At 33.2% G+C, this 15900-nt stretch overlaps 1 protein-coding gene across 1 annotated transcript in view; it reads right to left on the bottom strand.

Moving 5' to 3' along the window:
• The window catches only part of LOC100376158 (plexin-A2-like), a 78165-nt gene that overhangs the window by 55598 nt on the left and 6667 nt on the right, over nucleotides 1–15900 (bottom strand). Inside the window, exons 11-21 of the mRNA XM_085497508.1 lie at nucleotides 13585–15235; nucleotides 13309–13404; nucleotides 12671–12833; nucleotides 11839–11935; nucleotides 9749–9869; nucleotides 9277–9405; nucleotides 8981–9082; nucleotides 8471–8567; nucleotides 3526–3719; nucleotides 3136–3284; nucleotides 801–924 (exon numbers count right to left, since the gene is read on the bottom strand). Coding sequence (XP_085353634.1) covers nucleotides 801–924; nucleotides 3136–3284; nucleotides 3526–3719; nucleotides 8471–8567; nucleotides 8981–9082; nucleotides 9277–9405; nucleotides 9749–9869; nucleotides 11839–11935; nucleotides 12671–12833; nucleotides 13309–13404; nucleotides 13585–15235 — 2923 coding nt within the window. The remainder of the gene's footprint in view (nucleotides 1–800; nucleotides 925–3135; nucleotides 3285–3525; nucleotides 3720–8470; nucleotides 8568–8980; nucleotides 9083–9276; nucleotides 9406–9748; nucleotides 9870–11838; nucleotides 11936–12670; nucleotides 12834–13308; nucleotides 13405–13584; nucleotides 15236–15900) is intronic.

Genomic DNA, 15900 nt, shown 5'->3' with positions numbered 1-15900 from the left:
TTTGCTGCACGGCGCTCACACTTTAACTCTCAAAAATGTGCCACTAATTCATGGTAATAGCAAAGATAATGAATTTGAGACGATGCATCATTCCATGAAATTTCCTTTCTATTGTAAAACACGGCAACACATCGAAAAGTTAAGTTTGCTTCATCGTCTGTTACGTGAGTTCACGTCTACGATTGAACAATCACTTGATGCGTTGTCTTCATTGAATCTGCTATGTGATAATGAGAAACGCATTAGGAACTTTGTGGAGATTAGATGACGCATTCTGTTTCTGCGGTCCAACCTCACGTGACTTTGATTGACAGCAGTTAATTATTCAAGCTTAGTAGCGTGTCCCTTTCCCCTGTTCATGTTTTTGACTTTTATCGGCCAGAATCTCAACTCGTACACTATTTATTGTCATAAATACTACACACAGTCACTGCTGTGGTATTCATAGTCACATACATCCACTTTGGCACAACATAATCGACCTGTAAGTTCAAGAAAACACGTTTTTACCAGAACTTGGCTGGGGCTGTTTACTACAGCGTGACAAGCAAAGAAATAATCCATATTGTTTAGAAGCGTATTTATAGTATACCTGGGCCTTTAAATACTAAGGAGCTGGCCATGGTTAGACAGAGTTATTTTAATGTAAACTGATTGTGTGTGCAGCTGCCCCTATTAAGGTGACCTTTTACACAGGTTTGACTGAATTATCGACATTTGTAATTATTGATACTTTCAACTTGTTAAATTACCTGCAATCAGAGATGAATATAATTACAGACATAATAAATTATTCTCACCCTCCATGTAAACTGTACTGAATCATCAGATGTTCCAGTCTGAATTGATCTATCATTACCAGTTACTGTTACAGTGATTGTACCAGAATAATCAACAGCAGCAGACTCTGTGGTACACTCAAGACTGTAATGTAAATAAATACCAAAACAAAATCAACATTACACAGATAAACAATGTATATAATTATTTTAACTATAGCTACTTTATTGAAGGACAATCATCGTTATGCTAAGTCATGTTGAATATGGGACCCATAGCAATGTGTAAATCAAAGAAAGCTTAGAAAGAGAGTTTTGGAGACACATTACAAATTAATTCAAAATTACTTATACTTGAGATATTGATGGAATAGCTGAAAACTAATTATGCAAATAAGGTAACTAATATGAAACTAATAAGGTCTGCACAATGTACCAAGTTTCATTGAAATGTGATTAGAACCAAAAAAACATTAATTATTATACTAATTAGAGAATTAATATGAACAGATTTTAACCCAAAATTAATCAGACTGTCTATTGTCCTCGAGAATTTATGTACCAAGTTTTATTCAAATGTGATGATCAATACTTGAGATATCAGTATTAAATAATTATGTTAATTAGATGATTAAGAAGCATAAATATTTACCAAAAACTAATATGGTGCATAGTCTTAGGTTCATTGAAATGTGATGGGTACTCTTTAAAAGTTTCATTGAAATCCAATGAGTGGTTTTTAGACATCATAGAACAGCAAAAAATTTAACTAGTTATGCAAATTAGGTAATTAATAGGCACAATTATTTATCCCAAAATTAATCAGGTCTCTGCATAGTCCTAGAATATCTATGTCGCAAGTCTCATTGAAATGTGATGATTAGTACTTGAGATATCAGGTGAAAAGCTGAAAATTAACTAATTCTGCTAATAAGGTGATTAATATGCACAAATATTTACCCAAAAACTAACTAGGTCTCTGCACAGTCCTCAAGTAACTATGTACCAAGTTTCATTGAAACGTGATCATTACTACTCGAAATATCAAAAGCTGAAAATTAATTAATTATGCAAATTAGGTAATTAATATGTACTGATATTACCCTAAAAACTATCAGTTATGTGCAGTGTCCCAAGTTTTATTGAAATGTTATGATTAGTACTTGAGATATCAGTGGAAAAGCCGAAAATTGATTAATCATTATGTAAAATAGGTAATTAATAATATTAACAGATTTTTACCCAAAACTAATCAAATCTACGCATTAGTTCAGAGCATCCATGTGCCAAGTTTCATTGAAATCCAATGAGTGGTTCTTCAAAAATCAGTGGAACAGTCATAGAACAGCTTAAAATCAGTTAATTATCATGCAAATTAGGTAATTAATATTCATAGATTTTTACCCAAAACTAATCAAATCTGCGCACTAGTTCAGAGCATCCATGTGCCAAATTTCATCAAAATCCAATGAGTGGTTCTTTAGATATCAGTGGAACAGTCTTGGAACAGCTAAAAATCAGCTAATTATCATGCAAATTAGGTAATTAATATTCATAGATTTTTACCAAAACCTAATCAACTCTGCGCATTATCCCAGAGCATCTATGTACCAAGTTTCACAAAAATTTGATTAGTGGTTCTTGAGATAACGGTGGAACAAAAAAAGTGACATACATACATACATACATACATACAGACATACAGACAGGGTAACTGCAAAGACTCCCTTTTGTGCTTCGCACACGGGAGTCAAACATGTAAAATATATTGTTTGTTTAAAATTTGAACATGTGCTGTGCAACAGTCACTGCTCTTCAAATAAAAAATAACATATTTTATATCAATTTTGAAAAAAATACAATTAGTGATCTAATACATTCTGATAAAGATGGCTAACAGTACGTCATGTATATTTGCAAAACAAAATGGAGTGTACAAGTTTCCAATTCAATCTTAGTAGATTTCATGTTCAGTTTTATTTATTTGATTAATGCATGCTTAATATAAGACAATGTACTAGCATATTTAAAACAAAATGGCCACTTATTGAGGAGCTTAGAACATATCACAAAACAATATTCAGTATATGCTCTATAGTGTACTAGTTTATGTGCCAATTTTGATCTAAAATAATTTACAATGGCTATGTCCAGGTATAAAAAATATGGATAAAGTGAATTTCTGAAACCAGTTGGAACAACTGAGATACTTATTTGTATCACTACATATTGAACTATTATGTAAACATCGCAAAATTTATTAGAAATTAATATTTTATTGGATGTGTTGTAACCTGAAAATGTTCGCAGGCTTCAGAAGAAGCATGAAAACAAAACATAATCTTTATATACATACCTTCTTGCTACCCTAAACTTTTCTTCAATAACAACACAAGTGTGCTCTGCTATGGTGACATTCTGTACAAGAGAGTAGTATTTGCCTAAATTACTACCTAAAATTATTACATCTGTACCTCCTTGATATGGACCAGATGATGGCCAAATCTGAAAAAATAACAGCTATATGTTTGACAATCACATTTCAAGATACCAAAATATCGTCTGCAACAAACTAAGTGTCCTAGATTTTAAGATATCATAGGCCAGTCCAACACAAAGTGACATTCGTGACAAGACATATGCTGAGTGAGGCCAATATTAATATGTATTGAATGATCATGTGACTGCTTTTGACCAATAACATTGACTGTCATACTTGAGGGTTAATAATAGTTACTAATATTACCTGTGTGATAACAGGATCATCACATTTCACAGTTGTATCTTGGGGCAACCAAACCTGATTACCGGTACACTGTTCTTCAATCTGACAGGAAGTATCACTAACACACCATCCACATTGTAATTCTTCTCGTGTTGTTACTGTAGATAAGCATTCACTGCAGTCCAGGCGATCAAAACTACAGTTATACAATGTTACTGTATAGAAAAATTAGTACTCGTATTAAACTAATGCTATTTTAGTTGCCCTTTCTGATGGGTGTTTTCTTACAGAATTAAATTACACATGTATGTACGGCACTGAACTTTTATTTTTTTTAGGTGTGCCTCATGAGTCATCTCAGGCACTGACAAATATGTTTCTTTCAATAATACATCCAAAACAAAAAGCCTCTTTCAGGGCCACTGAATATTCCAAAGAAGAGAACTATAACTGTATTATCTATACCACGGAGCTCTTTTTATTTAGCTCCGTGTGTTAACAAACCACATAGTGGTAGATTAGTTACCATATACCATTTGCGATAATGTGCTTAGTCGGCTACCCAATAATGTCGCTACTGGTTGTTGTGAAAATAAAATCAGGCATCCACAAAATATTGTTATCATAAGCAAACTCTTGATACAAAGCAATTTCTGCCATGATGTTTTCAACATCATTTGACATAATAGGTCAAGTCTTTTTATGTTGAGAACATAAAAAGAACACTTTGTTTTTACTGCTAGGAATTTTTGCATTTTGAGAATTTTTAGTCGTTTGTGAAGCCAAAATTTAGTGAAAGTCACTGACACTGTGTTGTAGGATTCTAGTGATAATTTCACTGATATAAAGTTTAGTGAAAGTCACTGACACTGTGTTGTAGGATTCTAGTGATAATTTCACTGGTATAAAATTTAGTGAAAGTCACTGACACTCTCTGTTGTAGGATTCTAGTGATAATTTCACTGGTATAAAATTTAGTGAAAGTCACTGACACTGTGTTGTAGGATTCTAGTGATAATTTCACTGGTATAAAATTTAGTGAAAGTCACTGACACTGTGTTGTAGGATTCTAGTGATAATTTCACTGGTATAAAATTTAGTGAAAGTCACTGACACTCTGTGTTGTAGGATTCTAGTGATAATTTCACTGGTATAAAATTTAGTGAAAGTCACTGACACTGTGTTGTAGGATTCTAGTGATAATTTCACTGGTATAAAATTTAGTGAAAGTCACTGACACTGTGTTGTAGGATTCTAGTGATAATTTCACTGGTATAAAATTTAGTGAAAGTCACTGACACTCTGTGTTGTAGGATTCTAGTGATAATTTCACTGGTATAAAATTTAGTGAAAGTCACTGACACTGTGTTGTAGGATTCTAGTGATAATTTCACTGGTATAAAATTTAGTGAAAGTCACTGACACTCTCTGTTGTAGGATTCTAGTGATAATTTCACTGGTATAAAATTTAGTGAAAGTCACTGACACTGTGTTGTAGGATTCTAGTGATAATTTCACTGGTATAAAATTTAGTGAAAGTCACTGACACTCTCTGTTGTAGGATTCTAGTGATAATTTCACTGGTATAAAATTTAGTGAAAGTCACTGACACTCTGTTGTAGGATTCTAGTGATAATTTCACTGGTATAAAATTTAGTGAAAGTCACTGACACTGTGTTGTAGGATTCTAGTGATAATTTCACTGGTATAAAATTTAGTGAAAGTCACTGACACTCTGTGTTGTAGGATTCTAGTGATAATTTCACTGGTATAAAATTTAGTGAAAGTCACTGACACTGTGTTGTAGGATTCTAGTGATAATTTCACTGGTATAAAATTTAGTGAAAGTCACTGACACTCTGTGTTGTAGGATTCTAGTGATAATTTCACTGGTATAAAATTTAGTGAAAGTCACTGACACTGTGTTGTAGGATTCTAGTGATAATTTCACTGGTATAAAATTTAGTGAAAGTCACTGACACTCTGTGTTGTAGGATTCTAGTGATAATTTCACTGGTATAAAATTTAGTGAAAGTCACTGACACTGTGTTGTAGGATTCTAGTGATAATTTCACTGGTATAAAATTTAGTGAAAGTCACTGACACTGTGTTGTAGGATTCTAGTGATAATTTCACTGGTATAAAATTTAGTGAAAGTCACTGACACTGTGTTGTAGGATTCTAGTGATAATTTCACTGGTATAAAATTTAGTGAAAGTCACTGACACTGTGTTGTAGGATTCTAGTGATAATTTCACTGGTATAAAATTTAGTGAAAGTCACTGACACTGTGTTGTAGGATTCTAGTGATAATTTCACTGGTATAAAATTTAGTGAAAGTCACTGACACTCTGTGTTGTAGGATTCTAGTGATAATTTCACTGGTATAAAATTTAGTGAAAGTCACTGACACTGTGTTGTAGGATTCTAGTGATAATTTCACTGGTATAAAATTTAGTGAAAGTCACTGACACTCTGTGTTGTAGGATTCTAGTGATAATTTCACTGGTATAAAATTTAGTGAAAGTCACTGACACTGTGTTGTAGGATTCTAGTGATAATTTCACTGGTATAAAATTTAGTGAAAGTCACTGAAACTCTGTGTTGTAGGATTCTAGTGATAATTTCACTGGTATAAAATTTAGTGAAAGTCACTGACACTGTGTTGTAGGATTCTAGTGATAATTTCACTGGTATAAAATTTAGTGAAAGTCACTGACACTGTGTTGTAGGATTCTAGTGATAATTTCACTGGTATAAAATTTAGTGAAAGTCACTGACACTCTGTGTTGTAGGATTCTAGTGATAATTTCACTGGTATAAAATTTAGTGAAAGTCACTGACACTGTGTTGTAGGATTCTAGTGATAATTTCACTGGTATAAAATTTAGTGAAAGTCACTGACACTCTCTGTTGTAGGATTCTAGTGATAATTTCACTGGTATAAAATTTAGTGAAAGTCACTGACACTGTGTTGTAGGATTCTAGTGATAATTTCACTGGTATAAAATTTAGTGAAAGTCACTGACACTGTGTTGTAGGATTCTAGTGATAATTTCACTGGTATAAAATTTAGTGAAAGTCACTGACACTCTGTGTTGTAGGATTCTAGTGATAATTTCACTGGTATAAAATTTAGTGAAAGTCACTGACACTGTGTTGTAGGATTCTAGTGATAATTTCACTGGTATAAAATTTAGTGAAAGTCACTGACACTCTGTGTTGTCGGATTCTAGTGATAATTTCACTGGTATAAAATTTAGTGAAAGTCACTGACACTGTGTTGTAGGATTCTAGTGATAATTTCACTGGTATAAAATTTAGTGAAAGTCACTGACACTGTGTTGTAGGATTCTAGTGATAATTTCACTGGTATAAAATTTAGTGAAAGTCACTGACACTGTGTTGTAGGATTCTAGTGATAATTTCACTGGTATAAAATTTAGTGAAAGTCACTGACACTCTGTGTTGTAGGATTCTAGTTATAATTTCACTGGTATAAAATTTAGTGAAAGTCACTGACACTGTGTTGTAGGATTCTAGTGATAATTTCACTGGTATAAAATTTAGTGAAAGTCACTGACACTCTGTGTTGTAGGATTCTAGTGATAATTTCACTGGTATAAAATTTAGTGAAACTCACTGACACTCTGTGTTGTAGGATTCTAGTGATAATTTCACTGGTATAAAATTTAGTGAAAGTCACTGACACTCTGTGTTGTAGGATTCTAGTGATAATTTCACTGGTATAAAATTTAGTGAAAGTCACTGACACTGTGTTGTAGGATTCTAGTGATAATTTCACTGGTATAAAATTTAGTGAAAGTCACTGACACTCTGTGTTGTAGGATTCTAGTGATAATTTCACTGGTATAAAATTTAGTGAAACTCACTGACACTCTGTGTTGTAGGATTCTAGTGATAATTTCACTGGTATAAAATTTAGTGAAAGTCACCGACACTCTGTGTTGTAGGATTCTAGTGATAATTTCACTGGTATAAAATTTAGTGAAAGTCACTGACACTGTGTTGTAGGATTCTAGTGATAATTTCACTGGTATAAAATTTAGTGAAAGTCACTGACACTCTGTGTTGTCGGATTCTAGTGATAATTTCACTGGTATAAAATTTAGTGAAAGTCACTGACACTGTGTTGTAGGATTCTAGTGATAATTTCACTGGTATAAAATTTAGTGAAAGTCACTGACACTGTGTTGTAGGATTCTAGTGATAATTTCACTGGTATAAAATTTAGTGAAAGTCACTGACACTGTGTTGTAGGATTCTAGTGATAATTTCACTGGTATAAAATTTAGTGAAAGTCACTGACACTCTGTGTTGTAGGATTCTAGTTATAATTTCACTGGTATAAAATTTAGTGAAAGTCACTGACACTGTGTTGTAGGATTCTAGTGATAATTTCACTGGTATAAAATTTAGTGAAAGTCACTGACACTCTGTGTTGTAGGATTCTAGTGATAATTTCACTGGTATAAAATTTAGTGAAACTCACTGACACTCTGTGTTGTAGGATTCTAGTGATAATTTCACTGGTATAAAATTTAGTGAAAGTCACTGACACTCTGTGTTGTAGGATTCTAGTGATAATTTCACTGGTATAAAATTTAGTGAAAGTCACTGACACTGTGTTGTAGGATTCTAGTGATAATTTCACTGGTATAAAATTTAGTGAAAGTCACTGACACTCTGTGTTGTAGGATTCTAGTGATAATTTCACTGGTATAAAATTTAGTGAAACTCACTGACACTCTGTGTTGTAGGATTCTAGTGATAATTTCACTGGTATAAAATTTAGTGAAAGTCACCGACACTCTGTGTTGTAGGATTCTAGTGATAATTTCACTGTTATAAAATTTTACAATATTCACTAACTCCTAAATTCGCTAAAATTCACTTTTCGAGCAATTAATTTACAGTACTATTCATAAAAAAATGACAAACTCACCAGTGAATCCATATATATCATCAACTATATAACTACCACCATTCCATTGCACAGATAAACTAACATTCAGCTCTTGAACTTTGGCATCATATTTGTACTGATAGACAAGAAAATAGATTTGTCAATGACTTTGTATTTGGCTGAATGAACATTTGAGAACACAGAATTATGTCTTGTTTTTGTACTCACTTTTCACAAAATCTGTCAAGGCTTGATTGAGAAATGGTTAAGAACACTAATTATAAAAACCTAAATGGCTGCCAATCAGCCATTTTTTTATCAACTCATAAAACTAAATGACATGTATGAGTATCCAACCATGTGTGACATTAATATCAAGATTGAATGAAATCATCCAAATATTCCAGAGAAACGGTTGATAACATGTTGTTTTTTTAGAAAAATATAGATTAGATATTTATATAGATATTTATTTATTTCAGATTTCACCTACTTTTATAGTAATAAAAGTCATTTTGCAATTTACATGAAAATTATACAGGAACTTACTTGTTTGGCACTGCATTCAAGCAAAGTCTCATTATGTCTGGTAGCTGGTGTGGAATCTTCAAATCCATCCCCTCTCAGAATACACGTATAATCAGTAATGTCCTATAAATGTATGAACGCATTTACATATAATCAGTTATACATAAAACGAGTGTCCAAAAATTATAAAGTATAAAGTTGACATTTACTACATTTTGTATGTTGTTGTGACAGAGTGACATTTTCAGCATGCCGACATTATGATTTAACCACAAATCATCTTTACTTTTTAAGATATAATGTAAAATATGAATTACCTCAAGATTTAGAGCAAAAACCATAATAGATTCTGTCCACTCTACAGGAATAAGAACTTCATCACTTTGCTGCTGCAGTTGAGGACAGAAAGTGTGTCCTATTCTTTTACTGTCACTATAATATATATTCTGTAAATCAAAGCAATGTCGACATTTTTTTTATATTACAGAATGAAAAATGAAATTTGTTGGGATTGAGAGTAAATAATGCAGTAACAGCTTGTTTCCCTCCATGTGGTTTATGTGCTAGTGAAAATGAAGTAAAATGAATAAAGTGTTTAGGTGAAAATTAGGAGGTACTGATTGGATAATGGTTCTCAAAAAATAGGTACACCTGATACTGATAGAACGTTATAAAGTTATATGAAGTGAAGTGGTTTATGATAAATTGCTTGAAATGATAATGAATTTTGACTCTCAACTCAACTGTTGGAGCACTGTCTAGTAATATTTTAAAATTTGAAATACTTACATTTACACCAAATACAATTGTTGAATTATCATCCTGTACACATGTATTACTTTCATGTGTACACCTGTTTTCATATATACACCAATCACATGCCCAGTTACTGCTTACACATTCTGTACACCTGGAATAACACAACAGAAAATTATCATATTTATCTGGAAAAATCAGCCCTGGGTGCTGTTTTAGCACCTGGGCAATTTGTTGATGCTTCAAAAACAAATAAACAAGCCATGCATGGCACAGTCCCCATCAGTTATCAAACTTAAGATATATAGTTTTGTTTATAGTAATATGGTTGGAACATTAACATGTCAGAAATATGGAACCAGAAGCTGATGCTTGATTATGATAATTTTTTAACATTAAAAGGATTGGCATTCAGTTTTGTATCTGATCATCTAATGAGTACTTGTAGATTATTGAAGATATCACCACGAAATAAACTGAAAGAGGTCTACCAGAGGTACCTATATATATATAATGAAAGCAATCAGACTAGCGGTTTTCGACAAGAAGTGGAAAATATCACTTTTTACCAAACACGACAAAAATATTCATCAAAATTAGAGAATTGAAGATATCATCATGAAATGAACACATCTAAGAGAGATCTGCCCAAGGTACATATACACCAAGTATCAAAGCGATAAGGATTGTTGTTTTCAAGAAGAAGTCAATCACTCATATGATAAGCCCCACACGACAAATGCGACAGCGGAGCTAAAAAATGGTCACTGGTTGGCCATTTTGAATACATAATCAGTCAAAGCATGGCAGAGATATAGCACTAGAACCTCATTCATTAAAACAAAATGGCTGCCAGTTGGCCATTTTAAATTTGATCTGAAAAACAAAATGACGTGCATCAAGATCCTATAATTTCCAATGTATGTACCAAGTTTGAACAAAATCCATCTATAAACGACCAAGACCCAGTTCCAGAATACCAGAAATGCTTGATTTTGATGATTCGTCATTCGACCATCTTGAATCTGATCATGAAACAAATTTATGTACATATGTATATGGCGAAGTTTGAATGTAATCGATTCAGGCATGTCTGAGATAAGGGTCCACATGCACAGAGGTCCAATTCGTTTTCGGACTGCATCCAAACCGGAACTAATAACATAAATACTAACACAGTAATAACCAAATGTTTTTTCAAGAATGTTTTAAATAGGATACAAATCGTCAAGTTTAGTGAGAATTTAATGCACACAATGACAGTGTATGGAGCTTTCCAGAAAGTATTCAATTCTGGTAAAAATAACACTGTGACATCCATCCCCTAGAAGTATTAAATGCAAGTTATTGTTAGAATAAGTTAGATGCAATCAGAAATTTTAAATTATCTACTGGTGAATTTGTGCTGACACAAAGGCAAGCAGCTAAATAAATGAAGACCGACATTCATGCATCAGGACACTTAGGTTTTTGTGGTAGTTTTGTTGTAATTGTCTGCTGTTACTACCGGTACCCATTGCAAGCTCCAGAGATGTAATGTCGCGCATCTTAAGAGATTTTTCATGACATGAATCAGGTGCATGAATAGAGACAGCAAATTATTAGCCAAAGGGTTTTTATAATTCCAAGTGTACAACTATTGTTTAAAACAAATGGTCTGTGTTAAAGCCAGGAAGAGAAAACAGTTGATTGTACAAACAACGTTGAGAAAAAATTGCCATCTCTCAAAGTACATGTATGACCCATTATCCAAAACATCGTCAGGGTGATCTTTCAGATAAATATGGTACTGAGCTATAGAATGTCTCAACGAATTTCAGAACAATGGATATAGGATTAAGGGAAATATGATTGCCAATTCTAAATTTATTTAATAAAAAATAGTTTCATATTCATTTAGTCAAAATGTTGTGATAAATTGCTACAAGCAAAACCTTTTCTGCAAAGTGTGTTAGATTGGTTATTTAGTAACCTTTTACTGCTGTAAACTTGTTGAAGAGGGCACAAATAGCATACATTATTCATCAAAACCCCACATTATTTAAATAGTAATTATTAATTAACTTTTTCACTCAGATTTAGTTGCCATGCACCACCATGTTATATAAATAATTCTCACTCACATTTTGAAGTATGAACACTCAAAAAAATAAAAATCTGTGTTGACAAAGTTCTGTCCTGTTTCAACACTTCTTACAGACAGTTGTACAGCAACATGATCTGAAAAAGAATACCAAAGGCAGATGTTGTAAACATTTATATTTAGATAAAATGGCACAATTTTAGACTGCTCACTTTTACATGAATATTCTTGCCATAATGGTCTATATTCTACCTTTATTACCACTTCTCCTAGCAACTAGCAATAAAAGGGGTGGGTGCACAAGACCATTGAAATCATAAATGGACAGGGGTAATAATATCTAGGTAGCTTAAGATGCACTGACATGGACAACAAACTCCCAGTACTTAACAAGCAATTATGTTGCAATATGATATACTCATGGCTGCATATACCACAATAGATGCTGGGCTATGGCACAAAAACATATCATACACAATAACACTGAGATCTAGGCTTGATACTACTGATAACAAGCTAAATGCAAATTGGTCTGTAGTGTGTGACTAGCCGGTCTGACTCCCTTGAAAGTCTTTGGTAAGGAAGCACTACTGGTTGAAATATACCAACTCCAGAAACATACTGTGGTGCACTTTCATCTAGCTAGTACACAAACTATTCTTTTAACTATCATGATTATAGAATAAAAAGTACAGAGCTATAAATGCAAAACTAATGAAATGATTAAAAGTTTGCTGTATAATTATTGAAATAAAAATAAAGAAGATTAGCTTTCCTATCACCACTAGATGGCGCTATACAGGAAAACCCATTTATTACAATTACAAATTACAATTCAATTAAAATCACTGAAAACAAATTAAGAGCTCTACCTTGATCACTTGGAATATCAGGTCTTTGATTGGTAGGTGGTGTATCACATGACAAGCTCTGACCAGACTGATTGGCTGGTGTGTTAAACCAATTTTCATAAATACATTCATATGCTGGACTAATATTTCTTCCATCAGGAAGCTCAGCAACTTTAAGTACAATCTGAAATTATTAGAACATGTACTCATTAGTTTAGACACTTAGAATCCCTGAAATATGTATACAAACATTTGTTGTAAAAACATTACCGGTAGTGATCAAAAAGTAAATAAATCCATGTTGTTGAAATAGTATATACCCAGATCAAGGTAAAATTTGAATGTTCAAACAAGTGCAGTTATGTTTTGAAACAAATGCAAATATGGCTTTTCCTGGACAGGTAAAAATTATTGTTTTCAGTGCTAGATGTATAATAATAAAAAATACTGGTAAATGTTTTCCACTAGAAATGTTTGTAATTTTATAATTTAAGGGCATCACAAGTTTCTCTGTTGCAGAACGAACCACTATGAAGTTTTCACTAATACAAGGTTCTGTGATTACCTCTAACTCTGGCAAGTTAAATTCTATTGATGAGGTGCAAATACATGTACCACTGATGTCTGGTTTGACAATTACTATACAGAGAACATCTTACCTGATTCTGGACAGTAATAGGTATACTATCTGTTGGTTCTATTGATGTGATATTAACACATGTATCATTAGTAAACACATCTAACCATCTTGATGTCTAGTCTGACAATGGACAATTACTATACAGAGAACATCTTACCTGATTCTGGACAGTAATAGGGATACTATCTGTTGGTTCTATTGATGTGATATTAACACATGTATCATTAGTAAACACATCTAACCATCTTGATGTCTAGTCTGACAATGGACAATTACTATACAGAGAACATCTTACCTGATTCTGGACAGCAATGAGGATACTATCTGTTGGTTCTATTGATGTGATATTAACACATGTATCATTAGAAAACACATCTAACCATCTTGATGTCTGGTCTGACAATGGACAATTACTATACAGAGAACATCTTACCTGATTCTGGACAGTAATGGGGATACTATCTGTTGGTTCTATTGATGTGATATTAACACATGTATAATCAGAAAACACATCTAACCATCTTGATGTCTGGTCTGACAATGGACAATTACTATACAGAGAACATCTTACCTGATTCTGGACAGTAATGGGGATACTATCTGTTGGTTCTATTGATGTGATATTAACACATGTATAATCAGAAAACACATCTAACCATCTTGATGTCTGGTCTGACAATGGACAATTACTATACAGATAACATCTTACCTGATTCTGGACAGTAATAGGGATACTATCTGTTGGTTCTATTGATGTGATATTAACACATGTATCATCAGAAAACACATCTAACCATCTTGATGTCTGGTCGGACAATGGACAATTACTATACAGAGAACATCTTACCTGATTCTGGACAGTAATGGGGATACTATCTGTTGGTTCTATTGATGTGATATTAACACATGTATCATCAGAAAACACATCTAACCATCTTGATGTCTGGTCTGACAATGGACAATTACTATACAGAGAACATCTTACCTGATTCTGGACAGTAATAGGGATACTATCTGTTGGTTCTATTGATGTGATATTAACATATGTATCATCAGAAAACACATCTAACCATCTTGATGTCTGGTCTGACAATGGACAATCACTATATAGAGAACATCTTACCTGATTCTGGACAGTAATGGGGATACTATCTGTTGGTTCTATTGATGTGATATTAACACATGTATCATCAGAAAACACATCTAACCATCTTGATGTCTGGTCTGACAATGGACAATTACTATACAGAGAACATCTTACCTGATTCTGGACAGTAATGGGGATACTATCTGTTGGTTCTATTGATGTGATTTTAATACATGTATCATCAGAAAACACATCTAACCATCTTGATGTCTGGTCTGACAATGGACAATCACTATATAGAGAACATCTTACCTTATTCTGGACAGTAATAGGGATACTATCTGTTGGTTCTATTGATGTGATATTAACACATGTATCATCAGAAAACACATCTAACCATCTTGATGTCTGGTCTGACAATGGACAATTACTATACAGAGAACATCTTACCTGATTCTGGACAGTAATGGGGATACTATCTGTTGGTTCTATTGATGTGATATTAACACATGTATCATCAGAAAACACATCTAACCATCTTGATGTCTGGTCTGACAATGGACAATCACTATATAGAGAACATCTTACCTGATTCTGGACGGTAATGGGGATACTATCTGTTGGTTCTATTGATGTGATATTAACACATGTATCATCAAAAAACACATCTAACCATCTTGATGTCTGGTCTGACAATGGACAATTACTATACAGAGAACATCTCACCTGATTCTGGACAGTAATGGGGATACTATCTGTTGGTTCTATTGATGTGATATTAACACATGTATCATCAGAAAACACATCTAACCATCTTGATGTCTGGTCTGACAATAGACAATCACTATATAGAGAACATCTACAAAAAATTTAAAAAAAAGTTGTATATTGAATATATACTTGTATGATCAATTACATAGTCCATGTGAGTTCTCAAGTTTAAAAAAATAGATAATGATTGCATATAAACAGAGAAAATCAGAGATATGGCTCCTAATCTCCATGCACTAAAACCAAAAGCCACTAGTCAGCAATAATAATCCAATCTGACAAAAAAAGTGATGTGCATTAAGGTCCTATAAATTTCTTATCAAGTTTCAACAAAATCAGTTTATGCATGATTAAATGAATTAATCTATATATGTGACATTGTGTATGATGTATATTTAAAGTTTCAACTTGATAGGTCAGGACAGCTCTGGAACTGCTTTTTCAAAACAAAATGACCCCCAGCCGGCCATTACGAATTTGATCTGAAAAATGACAGACAAGCATACATCTGTCATCGTAACGCCATAAGTTACAGTGTGCCATAATTTTGTGGTATTTTACGGGGCATTTTCATGCTACCATATAAGGAAATGCGAATTCCAAATATGGAATGATTATGCGTGCAAGCGTCCTCTAATAATAAAAACAAACACGGCTGCCATCAGGGTTTGACCCGGGGATTTGACCGGACTCCACACAAAGGGGTTTGCTGATTGTTCTGAAATTTTTGGATTTTGGCATTCCCATGATATA

The sequence above is a fragment of the Saccoglossus kowalevskii genome, chromosome 3 (genome assembly GCF_978046115.1).
Source record: "Saccoglossus kowalevskii chromosome 3, keSacKowa6.1, whole genome shotgun sequence".
In the NCBI taxonomy this organism is placed as follows: domain Eukaryota; kingdom Metazoa; phylum Hemichordata; class Enteropneusta; family Harrimaniidae; genus Saccoglossus; species Saccoglossus kowalevskii.
Note: the sequence above shows the minus strand (reverse complement) of the source record. Positions and strands in the feature narration are given on the sequence as shown.